This window comes from Pimephales promelas, chromosome 12 (assembly GCF_988280905.1).
Source record: "Pimephales promelas chromosome 12, fPimPro1.hap1.1, whole genome shotgun sequence".
Lineage (NCBI taxonomy): Eukaryota > Metazoa > Chordata > Actinopteri > Cypriniformes > Leuciscidae > Pimephales > Pimephales promelas.
The window spans coordinates 21,854,750-21,872,748 of NC_142780.1; the positions used below are offsets into that span (position 1 = coordinate 21,854,750).

Sequence of the window (17,999 nt, forward strand, 5' to 3'; positions counted from 1 at the left end):
TATCCCACAGCAGTATTTTAAGATGGCTGCTGCAGCTGAGGATGCAGATCCACATGTGCCGAGAGAGCCGACCCTGCAGATGCTGATGTAGAGCAATACTTGATTAATGATTGAACTGGGGGAAATTGTTAATGAAAGGTTTTCTATCCATCATCAAGAGATTATGCCCCCACATGTTTTTGGCCAGTATCATAATATTTCAAGAGCTTTTCTTTGTTCAACCATAGTGTGGAATAAAAGTTGTAGACAGCCATGGAAAAAGACAAATTAAAGGGCGGAAAAAGACAAATTAAAGGGCAAAAAAAACCCCACCTCAGTCCACTGGAGGCATTGTCAGTCTTACAAATGATCACGGAGTTGGTTAGAGGTAATCAGCAAATCGGTTACGAATATTGCCTGACCTACTGTAATTAATATTCATGAGCTAGACAAGATTAATAATGTGCCTCACCCAACTTTTCAGATTGTGCCTTAGTCCCTGGCTAAAACGTGCATTCGATGTATGTGTTTGCATATGGAAGATGTCATTTTTTTCAGTCTCTTTGCATCCACTCACTGATGAATATTATAAGGAAATTGTTATTTTGAATGTATGCAAAGTCACATCCTCCCCAAGTTACCAATATATAATTCTTGTTTATGGGAAACCAGTGTGTAACTACCTCTTGTGTTCTTGTAGACTTTCTGAAGCGGCAGTTGGAGCAGTATGTGCGAAAGTTGGAGGTGCCGGTCAGGGTGGTACGGATGGAGCAGCGCTCGGGTCTGATTCGCGCTCGGTTGAAGGGGGCGTCCATCTCCACAGGTCAGGTGATTACCTTCCTGGATGCCCACTGTGAGTGCACCACCGGCTGGCTTGAGCCTCTCCTCGCTCGCATCAGACTTGACAAGTAAGCACTACTACTTCTGAGATGCAATACTTTAAGGTATATACTTGCTTGAAAATGAATGCATATTTACAGTATGTATGTGTATAGACCATTTCACAAGATGTAAACAACACTGGTCTAGAAGCACTTCCTGTTTCAGTTTTTTAACACTACATAAAAGCTGGGATAAAATACAACCAACAGAACATTTAAAACTAAATCAAAAAGTTAAACAAACATCTTTAAGATGTTTTCTTTACATGTGAAATAAAGAAAACAGTTACAAACTGAAACAGGAAGTGTTTCTGGACCAGTGTTGTTTACATCTTGTGAAATGGTCTATATCAGAATTTCCCCCTCCCCAATAATTAAAGCATGAAGACTTAAGAGAATTGTTTTTTTTTCTTTCAGATTTTTTTTCATTGGTTGGGAATATCATTCCACTAGTCGATTGAAATCTTACACATATATGTGGTCACAAACAAAAAAAGTTACACCCATAAGCACATGCCTTTTATTTAATTTCTGCAATTTGTGGTGGAACATAAAAACAAACCAGTCATTTTCACACTTTCTTTTCCACCCTTTTAGCATGTTGGCTTGCAGAGAGCTGAGCGATCAATAGCTCTCAGAGTTTCGTTTTTTCCCTGTGCTTTATTATTACAGTTTTGTAGTTTGGTTTCACCTCAGGCTGCATTTGTGCTTGAAATGGAGAACTTGTAGGGTATAGAAACATGAACTTACTTTTATCTGAATTTGATTCTTTGAGGATTTATGTGCAGAGAATATCTCCTCTCTTCTAAAGATACGCACATGCCCACATACACATGCTGATTCTCTGTGTTGTGTTGCCTCAGGCGGCATCATTAGCTGATGAAGCTTCAGTCTGCAGAATTTAGGAGAGGAAAGTGTGTGTGTGGGTATTATCCATCCTCATTGCCTGGGTTAGCATCACAGCGGGCTTCTTGGTGCTGATTGATGACACAAGTTTAGCGAGACGTCCCTTCTGATTTGTGTCTGCATCTGTTTGAGTAAAGAGAGGTGTGTCTGTCGTGTGCCAGCTGAATTCAAAATAAAAAGGGCATTCTGTGGCAGACAAAACTCATTTATTCTGCTAGTTGAGGTTGTCTTTGTGAAAGCATTGAAAGTGCACAGCTAATATCTCTTTTGTGTTTGTCTTTCATAGGAAAACCGTAGTGTGTCCCATCATTGACGTGATCAGTGATGACACATTTGAGTACATGGCAGGGTCTGATATGACATACGGTGGGTTTAACTGGAAACTGAACTTCCGCTGGTATCCGGTTCCACAGAGAGAGATGGACCGCAGGAAAGGAGACAGAACGCTGCCTGTCAGGTAACACACAAAATCTTTGTTATGCAGTCAGATCAAGATTGAATAGGATGGTGTATGTCCATGGTAGAATGACCTTACTAGGGATTGTTGACCAAAAAATGTAAGTTCTGTAATTATTTACTCACCCTGATGTCATTCCAGACCACTGTGCTTTTATTTTCCCTATGAAACGCAATAGGAAAATAAGGACAAACGCACAAAAGCTGCATAAAAGTAGTCTACTTACTAGGGATGGGATTCTTTAGGCACCTCACAATCCGATCAATTACGATTCTGGGAGTCACAATCCTTGATTCCAAAATGATTCTTGATCTACTTTGTTTGCTTATTAATTAATTAGTTTACGACTAAATTCTGTTCTTGTCAACTTTCTGTTCATCAAAGAAGGCTAAAAAGAATGTTTCATGGCTTTAACAAAAATATTAAGCAGCACAACTGTTTTTGACATTGATAACAATAAGAAATGATACTTGAGCACCAAATCAGCATATAAAAATGATTTCTGAAGGATCATATGACATATTTCAAAATATTATTTACTGTATTTTAGGTTAAATATATACACTTTATGAGATATTATTGACCTTTGAACGGTAGTGTAAGTTTGTGAGATGAACAGACCGAAATTAAAATCATTATAATATTTTCCTCCAGTGAGAGGTTTAGACTGACATTACATGACAGAATATTTTATGAGAAACATTTATATATTCAGTTATATAGTGTTTATAACTGAATATATAAATGTTTAAGTGGGTAACAGACATTATTGTGAAATATTTGACTGCTGAATTGAATTGACTAATCAAAAATCTAGAATTACTCTAGACCTGTACTATAAAAATAATAATATGGTAATATGTGTGTGTGTAATAATTACAGTGTAACAAATTAACAGAAGTAAATTGAATAAACTATTTCAGAAGGCAGCCAAGAGTAGACATTTTTACACAAAATGAAACATACAAAGTAAGCTAAACTGCATTTTTCGGAGAAAATGGGCCTCATTCACTAAGCATGCATACGCACTAATTTGTGCATGAAATCTTTATTTTGTGAGAAGTTCTCCTGTGCATACAAATACGAAATAATCCACACAATTATTAGTGAATGAGACCCATTGACCTTTTTTTTCTAATACCCTGTGTGGCCATGTGACAATGTAGAGGACTAACTTTTGTCAATTGTTTTACACATTAGTATTCCATTTCAAACAGCTTTTTTTCAGAGGCATAATTTATGATCCTTTTAGAAAGCTTTCCCCATTTTGGTCCCACTTTATATTAAGTGGCTTTAAGTACTATGTACTTATTTAAAAATAAATAAGTTGTATTGTAAATCACTTTTGCTGCTATTGAGATGTGATATGGGTAAGGTTAGGGACAGGTGTGGTGGTATGGGTAGGTTTAAGGGTGGGTTTAAGTGTAAGGGATGGGTCAGCTGTGTAATTACAGATGTAATTACATATATTAATTACAGCTGTAATTACATACTGGTATTTTTAACATATAAGTACAATGTAAAAACATGTATGTACACAATAAGTCCATTGTATCAAATTATTCATTTCAATGTAAGTACATGGTAAGTGGGACCCCCATTTTTTAACAGACACTAAAATATATGCCATACTGTATAAAAATAATGATTTAGATGTCACAAGCCAGAATTGAACTTGCATTGCCCGCAGGAGCACTACGACACAATGAATCAGAGCATTTTTGTTAATCACTAGGCAATGGCTCATACTGTATATGTAAAGTCCTTTTAAATGTAAATTCAACATTTATTTTTTACTTTCCAAAAAGGTATTTTACATGCAACTTAATGCTGCGTAATTTAAAAGTGTTTCCCCAGCCCTGCAGCTAAACACTAGAGTTAACACACAGATGAGAGAGTTTTAATCCACACCAGCACTTTACCAAGAGGAGAGTGTTTACTTGCTCACCTTATAACTACAGGAACAGAGTAGTTCTTAGCTTTCTGCGGCCTGATTTCTTTAGAGATCCTGTGTTTCTGACGCTTCAGTTTGTTGCATCTTCTTTTACCTCAGTGCTTGGTTTTCTGCGCTTGAAAACAACTTGAGAGCATAACAAAAACAGGTTCTTACTTGAGGAAAACACAACTGTAAATGAGACAAGCTGCAGGGGATGGATGGAAGGAAAACAGGAAAGAACAGAGGGTGCCTGCTGAGGGAAGTGGACAAACAAGAGTGAAAGATATTTAAAGAAGGATATGCTGTTGCCAAAATAGGCACATGCAAACATGTCATAACTATTGAAGATCTCGTTCCTCTGAGTGACACGCAGCATGCTTGTATGTGACGGAGTGAACTGGAGAGGAAGAGCTGCTTTTATAAGATATGATCTTTCCCCTGAAGGGCCTGTTTTTGCATCACAGAATTTCACATCACTTGTGTGTGTTTTTTGTTTTTTTTGTTATGCATTGTCTATCAGGACCCCCACCATGGCAGGTGGTCTCTTCTCCATAGACAGAGATTATTTCCAGGAGATTGGCACATACGATGCAGGGATGGACATCTGGGGAGGAGAGAACCTGGAGATCTCCTTTAGGGTAAATCTCACCCCCGAGATTAAATCATTCAACCACCATCGCAATCCTACCCACAATTCCACTTTTGCATATATAGTATGCTGTTCTGCGGTTATTGATGATTTGCTCATGTTCTGTGGACTAATATGTATCTGTGTTGATTAGATTTGGCAGTGCGGGGGCACGCTTGAGATTGTCACATGTTCTCATGTCGGTCACGTGTTCCGTAAGGCGACGCCGTACACGTTCCCTGGTGGAACTGGGCAAATCATCAACAAGAACAACAGACGGCTGGCAGAGGTCTGGATGGATGAGTTCAAGAACTTCTTCTACATCATCTCACCTGGTCAGTCACATTACATGCTACTTGTGAAACATATTTTTTGTCATTTTTTCCCCTTAGAAATCAACATCGGGGCATTAGAGAGATATTGTCAATATATACACTACCGGTCAAAAGTTTTAGATCAGTAAGATTTTTTATGTTTTTAAATGAAGTCTCTTCTGCTCACCAAGGCTGCTTTATTCGATAAAAAAAAAATACAAACAGTAATATTGTGAAATATTATGACAATTTAAAATAACTGTTTTCTATTTTAATAGATTTTAAAATGTAATTTGAAAGCTGAATTTTCAACATCATTACTTTTGCTGATTACACATCAGGTTTCAGCGTCACATGATCCTTTAGAAATCATTCTAATATGTTGATATTATGCTCAAAAAACATAAATTATTATTTTCAATGTTGAAAACCGTCGTGTACCATTTTATCCCCCAAAATTCTATGAAGAATAGAAAGTTCAAAAGAACAGCGTTTATTTAAAATAAAATCTTTTCTAACATTATAAATGTCTTTACTGTAACTTTTGATCAATTTAACTCATCCTTGATGAATAAAAGTATTTTCTAATTTCTCTCCCCCAAAAATAAAAAATAAATTCTTACTGACCCCAAACTTTTGAATGGTAGTGATTAATGTTACAAAAGCTTTCCATTTCAGATCAATTCTGTTCTTTTGAACTTTCTATTCATCAAAGAATCCTGAAATAAAAATGTAAAAAAACAGTTTTCAACATGGATAATAATAATCATAAATGTTTCTTGAGCATCATATTATAATAATTTCTGTAGGATCATGTGACACTGAAGACTGGAGTAATGATGCTGTAAATTCAGCTTTGATCACAGGAATAAATTACACTTCACTATATATTCACATAGAAAAACGCTGTTTTAAATTGTAATAATATTACACAATATTACTGTTTTTTTTTTGTATTTTAAATTTTTTTTGTATTTTTTTTATGGTGAGCAGAAGAGACTTCTTTTAAAAACATAAAAAATCTTACCGATCTAAAACTTTTGACCGGTAGTATATATATATATATATATATATATATATACACACACACACACACACAATAATATCATCATATCGTCCAGCCCTAAGTAAGACACAATATTGCAGTTTTTTGAAATAACATTTCCTTATCTCTTCTGCCATTCCCTGTCTCGGTCTCTTTCTATGTCTTTCTATTCTCTATCTCTGTGTCTTTCTCTATAATGTGGTGTGTGTGTGTGTGTTATCAGCGCTCTTGGGCACTCGAGCCATATTGACTCAGAAGGAGACGTTGGATAATAGATATTAATGTCACTGTCAATAGTATCCAGTGCAGCTCAGAGCTATCTTTGTGACTGTGTGCGTATTGTGTTATTCTTTCCCTCCTCTATACGAATGCCTCTGTAGACTCTCTCCTGATTATTAGTGCTGCAAGGCAAGTGTTTGGACAAAACCCTAACAATAAGTATCAAAGTTCAGCATGTATCTCGTCCTTTATTGTGTGTGCTACAGGCAGGGATAATTCCTCAATGCCGCTTGTAAAGGAGAGGTCAGCTATACATTTTTGAAGCGATCATGGTCAGACTTTTGTCTGGGGAACAATAGAATGGTTTAACTGAAGGAGAGATCTGAACCAAACATCTTACAAACCACCTTGCGAAGCCATAGCAATCCAGAGCATTGTATAGCAACATGCTAAAAACCACCTTAGCACCCAAAAACACACTAGAATCATGGTGGAATAACTAAATGTATAGCTTTAGTTTTACATTCTGTGTACGTTTCTTTGTTGCAGGTGTGACTAAAGTGGATTATGGAGACATCTCTGTCAGAGCATCCTTGAGACAGAGACTGCAGTGTAAGCCGTTCTCCTGGTACCTTGAAAATGTCTACCCCGACTCCCAGATACCGCGCCACTACTACTCGTTGGGAGAGGTCTGTATCTCTCTCCTCTCTCTCTCTCTCTCTCTCTCTCTCTCTCTCTCTCTCACTCACACACACACACAGACAAACACATGCTGATAGCAAAAAAGGGAAAGCATGGCAGAGTGCGATAAACACATTTCTATGTGTGTGTGTGTGTGTTGAAGTGCAGGTGTGAATTAGCGAGGGACAGTCTTTTTCTCGGGTCACAGGAATTGATTGTTGTTTTTTCATTACAGTCACTGTGTTCAGGAAATCAAATGTGAGGCATTTATTCTCTCCTAGTCTGCTCTCCCTCTGTCATCGTCTTGTTTCCTTCTCCGTCTCTCACACTTTCGTTCCATCTGTCCATCGCCGCCTCTCTTTATCAGACATTCTTATGAATAAAACATACATGTCATCTCTGATGTCTGAAACTCGCTGAGAACGGAGTCTGTCTGTTCTCCTGACTGGTTAAGGCTCTATCTTCCGTGCTGTCCACGGTTCGTTCACTTTTAGCCCATCCTTGTCTCTCCTTGCCGCTGATGGTGATGTTGTTAGGTGTAGGACAGGACACGGATATTATATATGGAGGAAATGACATCACAGGGATGATCATTCTATGTTGCATCCATGTTGAAAACAGTTGTGCTGCTTAATATTTTTGTTGAAACCCCGATTATACATTATTTTCCAGCAATCTTCGATGAATAAACCTATCAAAAGAACAGCATTTATTTGAAATATCATTTTTTTTGGTAACAATGTAAAAGACTCTGATCAATTTGAAGCATCCTTGCTGTGAGGAAATGTATTAATTTCTTAATTAAAAAGAATCTTAGTGACTTTTTAACAGTATAGTGTGTGAAAATAAGGTCTAGGAGCTGGGACAATAAGATAAAGCAGAAAGCATGAGAGGTCAGGGCTGGGTAAAAATATAGATTTTATGATCATTTGCTTGTTTCATTTGAACGATCTCAGTATTGATTCTTAAAATCCCAACATTGATCTTTTACGCTATGCCCAGGGCAGTGGCGGTTCTACTCTGAATTACACCCACGGCGAGACCCCCTTCGAGCGCCCCCCCCCCCCCCCCAAAAAAAAACAAACAAACAAACAAACAAACAAACAAAACAAAACAACAACAACCCAACAATAAAATCACATACCGTTCATTTGAAAAACACAGTTAATAGAATCCAGTTATTTTGCTAGTTTAATCTAACTTTTAAGAGAGGAAGTAACCATTAGCGCATTGGTTATTGCCTTAAATTATATGCATGGCACACTTTTAGTTATGGCTTGTTAAACAATATTTGTCACGAAATGGAGTTTTTAAAAGTAAAAGGGTCTGAGAGATACTTATTTAGTAACACAATACTTATCTCTTATCTCTTAAATAATTTTGAACAGCTCTCATATTAAACACTATCCAAACTGTTATAGACCTAAAATAGCTTTTGTAGCCCCATGTCACTCTTAAAATGTTAGAATGTTAGAAAATAGAAAATTGTACTTTGCATATAGGCTACTGTAAAAAGACAAAGTTGATCATTATGTAAATTATTTTAATTTCATGAATATAGTGACCAACATGATCACATACACAAAAAGCCTAATACACAATCAATTCACCAAGTTAATAACATTAAAGATTTGTTTTAAAGGAGTGTCTTTTATCTTACCTACTAAACTTAAAAAAAGGTTAACACAAAAAGAGATTTTATAAAAATATAAACCTCATATTTCAGCATTCAATCATCTCTATAAAAAGAATGAGTCAATAAAGATACATTCCTGACATTTATAATGCACAGTCGCTTATCTTTTATTATTAATAGTAAAATTCGGACCGATTTGCCCATGGCTCTCGTTGTTATACAACCATGCACTGGGCTCTCCACATGCAATGACAAAGAAGTTTTAGTAGCTAATGTATTTCCACCACAGAAAAACGCTTGCTGAAGCTCTGCTAAAAGATTTTTTTATGGAGAAGAGAAAATACACCCATGTTTTTGGGTGCACGAGCACTCCCATACTGAAAAGTTTATGAGCGCGCCTCCCGCGAGCGCATAATGAGCGCGCTTCCCGTGCGCCTAATCGCCTATTTGAAATAACGACCTCGAGCGCGCAAAAGACGCGATTCGTGAACTAATCAAGAGACCCCCTTGATATCGCTTTTGTGCACGGCACCTTCTCAGAAATTAGGGGCGCCATTGCCAATAATTGAATCGAAATGGTAAAAAAAATAGAAAACCTTCGAGGCACAGAGGATTTTTTTAACTGCTCGTGCGTGCCGCCCCCCATGTGACATGAAGAAATGCCGCCCCGGGCGACTGCCCGGTTCGCCCGTGCCTAGAACCGCTACTGGCCCAGGGCTGTATATTAACCTTTTTTTTGCACATAGCACTGGTGCTACAGAGATTGAAAGTTTTGTAGCAGAGGCCACACGATTGACCTTTTGCCAGCCCTTCCCCCAAAACGTCCATTGTCCAATCACACATCATAGCAACTCTGTGAGTAGGTTCGTCAAACATTTACTACAAGCAAGATGGTGAAGCGGTGAGACCTCCGTTCATCTTCGGAACACAGTTTAAGTTATTTAAGATTTAGTCTGAGAGCTTTCTGTCCCTCCATTGAAAATGTATGTACAATAAACTGTCCTTGTCCAGAAAGGTACATTTGAACTGTAAAAGGTAAAAACCTACACCCTTCACTCTACAGTTGTTTTAACAACTGTAAAAGATGCACCTTCAAATAAAAAAGTATCTTGATATTTGATATCCGAATTCTCTAAAGTGACAGCCCTAATGAGGGGTGGACCTCAGTTCTTCTAGATCCAGGGGCAAGAAAGGTTTTCTGCATTTATTTTAAGTTAAATGCATTAATCTGAACTTTTTGAGTTCAGAAAAATAAGAGCTCAAACCCATGTTCAGCAGGCAGCCTATATACATTTACATCATTAGAAAGGACTATAAAAAAAGCATCACAATAAGTGTATTGTGATTCTCAAAACATTTGCTGACCAAACAGAATTTCATTAAGTTTAGTAACAAAATATAACAATGTTTACATCAATTAATTTGGATAGAAATAAGGTAGGCTACCTTATAAAGCTAAATGTTAAAAAGGAAAAATCTCGGTAACACTTTACTTGAAGGGGTGTGCATAAGACTAACATGACACCTTCATAACCATGACATGACATATGTCTTGAATGTGAAGTAGGGTTTATGCATGTTTATGACAACTGTCATTAAGTGTCTCGCTCAATGATGACATTTTGAATGCAAATATGACATTGTTTGAGATGTCTTTGTTTTGACATCTTGACATAAACTATAACATCATAACCTGTCAGTGTCTTCGCCACTGTTATGAATTGAGTTCCTTGTATTGAACTGCAGGGAGTTGGTATTATTATTAAATATGAGGGGCTGTGCATTCCAGTAATTTAACCTCTCTTTGTTTAAAAAAAAAAAAAAAAGATTGGATTTTTTCTTTCATAAAATAAAACAGCCAAGTATTAAATCAGTGTTTACATGAAACATCGGCTAAATATAATTGCATGCTGCCAGTGAAGCTGTTAAATAAGTTTGTCATGGTTTAAGCCCCACTGATCTTGACGTTTGTGTACCTCAGTGTTTTGGATGAAAGCAGTGAGCTGTCTTTCCCTTCATTTGCTGTCTTTCATCAAGTACACATTTATGTGCGTGTTTGTGTGTTTGATTGGCACAGTTGCCTCTGTTCGTCAATACTCCCCCCAACCCCACCTGGTGTGCGATAAGCTTTGGGTAATTAACCATGTTTCTCACTCAGACAGAGACGTGACTGTTAATTCATGCAGGAGAGCTGCTTGAGTGTGTCTAATCTATTTGTGCGATCTGTCCGATTGCAGATCCGTAATGTGGAGACTAACCAGTGTCTGGATAACATGGCCAGGAAAGAGAATGAGAAAGTGGGCATTTTCAACTGCCACGGCATGGGCGGCAACCAGGTCAGCTCCTCATCTCTTTCAACACATATTTAGAGTAATGGTATTGATCTTTACAATTGGTTTGACACTGATGTATTGTGACCTTTTCCACCTGCTCAGGTTTTTTCGTACACGGCCAATAAAGAGATCCGAACTGATGACCTCTGTTTGGATGTGTCCAAACTCAATGGCCCGGTTATGATGCTCAAGTGCCATCACTTGAAAGGCAACCAGCTCTGGGAATATGACCCTTTGGTAAGTGTATCAGGGTCATGAAAAACCTGGACATGTATACACAGACATTTAATGTTAATGTAATGTTAGGTCATGAATATTTGCCTCAAAAGTCATAAATTTATATGTAGAAATGTGGATGAACCCTGGTTAGTTTGTAACGGTAGGGGAACGTTACCGTATAACTTTAAGAGAACGTTAGAGGGAATGCTGGAATGTAATATTAGGGGACCTTTGGAGTGGAACGTTAGGCGAATGTTGTATTATAACGTTAATGTTAAGGGAACGCTTTTTACAAGTTGATATCATGTAATTGCGGTACTTACGGCATGCCTTGAAATGTACAGTCAAACACGATCTAAAACAGCCACATAAACTAAAAAAAAGGGGGGGTCAGAGTCATTAACTAACCCTAACCCTAAGCATCTTACTGGTGTGTCAGTGTTATTCAAATAAATGTTTATTTTCTATTAGACCACATAACCTGTCATTAATTAGTTTTGAAATTTGAACGTGGATTTGTATACACAGATGTTTCATAGGACGTTAGGTCATGAATATTTGCCTCAAAAGTCATGGAAATGTATTGATAGAAATGTGCATGAACCCAGGTATATACAGTGCTGTGCTGCAGATCGCAAAATCAAATTTACACTAAAGCTCTTACTGTCCAATGGGGGCAAGGCATTGTATAAATCTTAAAATGAACATTTTGAATGTATAGCCACAATACTTAAACATTGTAAGCGTTAAATAACATGAGACTAGAATTGCTTACTAACCTTGTCTTAACTCATTTCATGTCCATGTAAGGCAGATGTTGCCTGGTATTTTCGAGTAAATCTGAAGACATTGATTAGCTGGTTTAGATGTGTTTGATTAGGATTGGAGCTAAACGCTGCAGGCTCTCCACAAGCAGGATTGGCTACTTCTGATAAAAAAGCCCTATTGCATGATGAGCATAAAGACACCTAAAGGATTGCAAACAGGGTTGACTTTGACAACTTTACTGTTGAGGTACACATTTTTGGAATTAATTTGTTGTATCAAAAAATACAAGCTTCTGTTTTTAACCTATTCTTAAATGCTTTCCCCCTAGACTTCTACTCCAAGTCAAATACTGTAAATGTTTGTTTTTACACACTGACAAGTGAAAAAGTGGTTTGTGGTAATCAACAACATGCCCCAAATGTTGTTGATAGACCTTTATTTGTTTCGAATCCAGAATACTCCCAGAACGTGCCTATTGTCTGATCCTAGACGACCCTTAATCTGATTCTGTCCAATCCTGCTGCTTGAGTTTAGCTCCAACCTTCTCCAGCACACCTCTAGCTATCCCCAATACCTTGTATAGCTGTACTCTAACTATAATTAGAGCAGGCCAGGGTTCAGTCCTACTCCCGCAGAGCCAATTTCCTACAGAGTTTAGCTCCTAGAAGTTTCTAGTGATCTTAAAGGCCTTGGCTGTGTCCGAAATCACCCCCATACCATTAAAAAGGGCACCGTTACATGTTATTTTATTCTGGTTGTCTGTTCAGAATCTTGATCTCTATTTAAAACAAAAAAAAATCATGATTCTCAATAAATCCAGAATCGTGCAGCTCTAGCACTCATTCAATCCCATAATGCTCCGCAATAACGTGTTTAACGTACATCCAACTGATGTACACTCAACGGCTAGGGAATACCCAGAATGCACTCTGAGGATCATGCCTAATGAATTCCCTCGTCTTGCCAGAAGATGGCAGCTATAGTTGAATTATCCATCCATCCCATCCATCCATCCATTTATTTTTCAAACCGCTGGCCCAGTGTGGCAGAGTAAGACACCCCTGGACTAAGTGCTAAAGATTTAACGTCCAGGGTATCAGGGTGAAACATTAAAATGTATTTTTTAATGAGTTCTGGGTAACAACAAAGTCAACAACCAACAATGTAGTCAACCAAAACATTATGCCAAACCACCATTGTGCTCACACATTGAAATAATGTATGCTTATGTTCCTTGACAGTTTTTTGATGCATATGCGCTTTTGACTCTTGCTTTTCACCTTTAGGGTGTTGATGACTTCATATATGTCATATAACATCAAATACAGTCAGCTAACCCTTTAAAGCTGTCTGTCTGCAGGATGTCCACTCATCCTTCTCTTGTAATGTATGTGCATGAACATCCACCCTGCAGCTTCCCTTATAAAGACTATCGGAGGGATTCTAGTTTAGTTGGATCAAATCACCACTCAGTCAATCTTAAAAATACGTCGCTTCGTTTTGGTATATGACCTAAACGCCACTTCAGGCCTGAGTAAAGTGAATTAGCCGAGGGGAGGAAAGAGGAACGTTGCTTTTTAAATTCCTCTGCTGTTGGTTTAAAAAGATGCCTGTTACTCCAAAGCCTCCTCTTCCTCCCCCTCCTCGCCCCAGATTGGAAGCCCCCACCATGCTGGCCGTGTGCCTGGAGAGACGGAAGGCTGCACAGAATAGAGAACTTGAGCAGAGAATTTCTACTGTCAGATAAAGGTTGTGTTTTTCTTCTGGAGGGAGAGTGAGAGAGAGACCGATTGAGTGGAAGGAAGGGAGATTCAGAGTGAGCGAGATCAGGAAATCGCTTGCCAACAAGAGCACCTCTCCTGCATGCATTACCATACATTACCATCGCTGGCTCATCGACGTGTGTGTGCGCCCTCACACCTTACGTCTTATAGGTTCTACCGCTATCCTAATTGTGTCTGTGCAGCATAATGCTTCCCGCTAGACTGAAACTCTAGAGCACTCAGCTCACCCAAGGCCCATTACACACACTCACACACATGCTCCACTGTAAAGCAATCCCTGTGCATCGACAATTTGTCTTTGCCCTGGAGCGCACAGGTTGTCCAGCCGTGCGTGTATAGCGCAGAGTGGCATATTGCTTACTATCATTACTATTATATTACACTATGAATCCTGAGCACAGAAATACCTGGATGACCTACTGCATTTGCCTGAATGTGCCGTATAAATCCAGCACACAGAATGGGATCCCACAATGCATTTTATGTGCTTAACTTGAACTTTTTTCGTCTAGTGTGACAATTTTATTTTATTTTTTTTGATTTCCACTTTACTAATAAAGTGCCGAAGTGAGGACGTCACTTTGTAGGACAGCTCGGAAGCTAGCGGCGCGTGGGTTCCCTCGATCAAAAAGCTATGCATTTTTCCCATAGACTTTTGGAAAATCGCAAAAAATAAGATCTGTGTTCAACAAAGAGTTGTGACCCTTACACGTTTTGTCTATCAAGTTAATCCAAAATTTATACATTTTGAAGCCTATATAAAGTTTTTTAAAACCACAAACAGACACAATAAAGTTTTAAAAAACCACAAGCAAGTTATAACTGTGTGTTCTATGTCATAGATCAAAACGTGAAAATATTTAGAGGCTTTGTTCACCACAGACCTTATTTCAGGTGATTTAGCAAAAATCCATTTAAAAATCCCATAGACTTTAGAGCGAGGGAACCGGTAGTGCTAAAATGCTAACTCGCTTCCGCTTTTGGCCTCGAATGTTACCAGATAACCAGATTAAATCAGCAGAATTTGTCCAATACATCAAAAAATCACCAAAAATCTTGAAAATGTTTCTGCGACCCCATAAATGGAAAGCTTTTTGAAGAATCTATGGATTTAATATTTTAATATTTATTATTATCCTTTTTTTTTCACTCCTGCAGAAGCTGAGTCTGATACACGTGAACAGTAATCAGTGTTTGGACAAGGCGTCTGAAGATGACAGTCAGGTGCCCAGCGTCAAGGACTGCACCGGGGGCCGCTCGCAACAGTGGCTCCTCCGTAACGTCACACTGCCCGAGATATTCTGAGATCGCACACGGATGGACAGATGGACAGACTCTCACAGCGATGCTGATGGAGAGAGAGCGTGAGAGAGAAAGGACTGCTTTCCTCTCAATCCTGGTGGTCTGCCTTCAAAATGATCTAAAAGAACAGAACCGCATATGTATATGAATCTCCCCATCACTCCACCTTGCAGAGGAAAAAAAAACGAACGATGGAGAGGAAGACTTGTGGAGAAAAAAACTTGAGTTCGATGCCCTTATCCTCCTCGTTCGAGGAGCAGCGGACATTTTAGTTATGTTTACGAGAACGCCTCCCTTTTAGAGTATCAATGTGTGCGTGTTTATGTGAGTGATTGGAATGTGTGAGTCACAGTGTTTTCCACAGAAGTTTTTTTTTTTATTTAAGTATTTTTCAAGCCTTGTAGAAGTGAAGGTTATCTAGCACATGAAGGAGAGGCTGTCGTGTGTTTGGGTGCATGTGAGATTTCAAGTGTCACATATCAGGATGGACGTACAGTGGTCTGCTATCCGTTAGAAGGTGGGGCTCCCCCTACTGGCAACTGACATTATGCTGAACTGTCTATCAATCTGTCTCAGTCAGTGGACTACCTGCAATCAATCACATATAGATCTATAATCAATGAACGTGATGACTGATCATCTAGGACGTGTTTCATATCGTCAGTGTTCATGTAACATTTTTATTTCTCTTCTTTTTTTTTACACCAGTGGTTGAAACCTTTTGGGGTTTCTGCAGTTTTGAGTGCCACGTACAAGCACTTTTCACTTGTTTGGTTTTGTTTGTTTTAGAAATTTGTTCCATCTGTTTAGTATAAAGGTATTATGGTAATTTGACACTCAGCTTCAGGACTGTGCTGAACTTCTCCCAAAACGATTGCCTTCCTCTGGATTCCAGCCCTTCTGCCGACATGGGCTATCCATAAGCTCATGGGTTGATCGGGGAGAGATGGATCATATTCTGTCATATCATCCAACAGTTAAAGGGCTTGGTCTCACTCTGTACATGCATGAGAAAGAACTCTTTAGTCTGATCTCTTTCTTTGTTTACGTTCACTTTTGTGTAGAATTTCATCATTCATTCATTTGAAGCTGACAGTCTAGTGTCCGTGTCGTGTGAGGCACTGGAAGCTGCTCATCACGTTCATCTGATGTCTGATAGCATAAAGAGATTGCATTTCAGATTCATGCATTTCATTTTTCTGAATTTAGTTTTAAATGGTCCAACATTTCGTTTCAGCCTTGATGGTTGGAAAATGAAAGTGAACCCCTCTGTTATGAGAGTTGTCATGTCAGGAATCAGTTGTGATTTTTTTTTTTGTTTTCCCATAAACACTCGTCTTGACCCTGTCTAAATACTTCAAATGATCTGTACTATTTGTGTCAACGTGTACCAAAAGATAATTCTACATTCAAGAAAAAAAGGAGTAAAAATAATTATAAAGATTGTTTGTTGTGAGATACTAAATTGTAACATTGTGAATACAGATTCTAGATTCTGTAAGTAAATTGTGAGATTTGAAAATGCAAAATTCATTAAAAAGCTCATTTTAGCTTATTAATGCAGAAAAAATACCCTAAAAATTATGATTGTAGATTCTAAATAATAAAAAAAATCTATATTGTGAGATTTTAATTCTAGAATTTTAATTGTTTGTTTGTAAATGCAGATTCTAGATTCTGAAAAAGGATTCTAAATTGTATGATTTATATGTTTTAAATAAAAGGGTGGTTTCAATGCATAGGTTGGGTGAAGATCTTGCAAGCATTTGGACAGGGCCTCAAGATCATCTGTGTAGATGTGAGTGTGAACAAGTGTGTGTGTCTGTGTTTATATTTGTCAAAGGGATGTCTTTTGTTTTTGTCTTCTATGTTTAATTGAGGAGGGTTTGCCCTGCTGATTGGTGGGTTAGAGAGCCCTGTGTTGAGATCATCCACAGAAATAAACCACAGAAAGTTTACAGTCCAACTTCTCCATTAGCATTTATGATCTTTGCTCATGTGCGGACACACAGAAAGTTTCATGGTTCAAAAACTGATCCACAAATCCAAAATCATGCTGCTCAATCACTTTATTATTAATAAACATGTTTATTGAGAACTGCTATGTTTGAGTTAGTTCCATGGCAGTGGATGGACATTAGGTTGTGATACAATGGGCCACCGTACAAGACTGTCAAAACACTATTTTGCTGGTTATTTAAGCTTAAATATGATCAAAATCATCACAACTTTCATAATTCTTCAAAAGTGCAAGTGCAAGGTTCAAACTGTTTCAGAGTTTTGCCTTGTTTTGGTTTTATCTCTTGGTGGTGTTGAAGCATGGGTGTCATAGACCTTCTCAGATTAAAGGGTTAGTTCACCCAAAAATGAAAATTAAGTAATTAATTACTCACCCCCATGCTGTATCAACCCCACAAGACCTTCTTTCATGTTCGGACACAAATGAAGATATTATTATTTTTGATTAAATTTGAGAGCTGGATCACTACCACATAGGCACCCTAAGGGGTTGAAACTTGACGGCCCAGAAAGTCAATGAATAAAATGTTTAAATATTCCAAATATAAGTTTATCAAGCGACGAGAATACTTTTTGTGCTAAAAAACAACAACTAAACTAACGACTTTATTCGACCATTCCTTTTCTTCCTTGTAGGCCTGAGACGAGAGTTCAAGAGATTTCCACGACGCATGCGCGAGAGGTAAAAACTTCCGAAATCTCCGTGTAAACAATGAGTGACGTCGACGCTTCCGGCGAAACGTTGGGCATGATTCAGGTTGAACATTGGGCAACTGATTCAGATCACTTTGGACATGACCGTGATCACACGAGGTAAAAACGATATAAATACTGTTCGTTTTCTCACACAAACCGCTCGTTTCGTGTCTTAGGCCATCAGTGTGTACTTACA

The 17,999-nt window shown here is 38.1% G+C and overlaps 1 protein-coding gene across 1 annotated transcript in view; it reads left to right on the top strand.

The window, feature by feature from the left end:
• Window positions 1–17,054, top strand: part of galnt1 (UDP-N-acetyl-alpha-D-galactosamine:polypeptide N-acetylgalactosaminyltransferase 1) — a 92,056-nt gene extending 75,002 nt beyond the window's left edge. The window contains exons 6-13 of the mRNA XM_039679565.2: window positions 680–887; window positions 2,053–2,223; window positions 4,680–4,797; window positions 4,942–5,122; window positions 6,915–7,054; window positions 10,920–11,018; window positions 11,118–11,252; window positions 14,945–17,054. Coding sequence (XP_039535499.1) covers window positions 680–887; window positions 2,053–2,223; window positions 4,680–4,797; window positions 4,942–5,122; window positions 6,915–7,054; window positions 10,920–11,018; window positions 11,118–11,252; window positions 14,945–15,091 — 1,199 coding nt within the window. The 3' untranslated portion in view covers window positions 15,092–17,054. The remainder of the gene's footprint in view (window positions 1–679; window positions 888–2,052; window positions 2,224–4,679; window positions 4,798–4,941; window positions 5,123–6,914; window positions 7,055–10,919; window positions 11,019–11,117; window positions 11,253–14,944) is intronic.
• The last annotated feature ends 945 nt before the right edge of the window (window positions 17,055–17,999 follow it).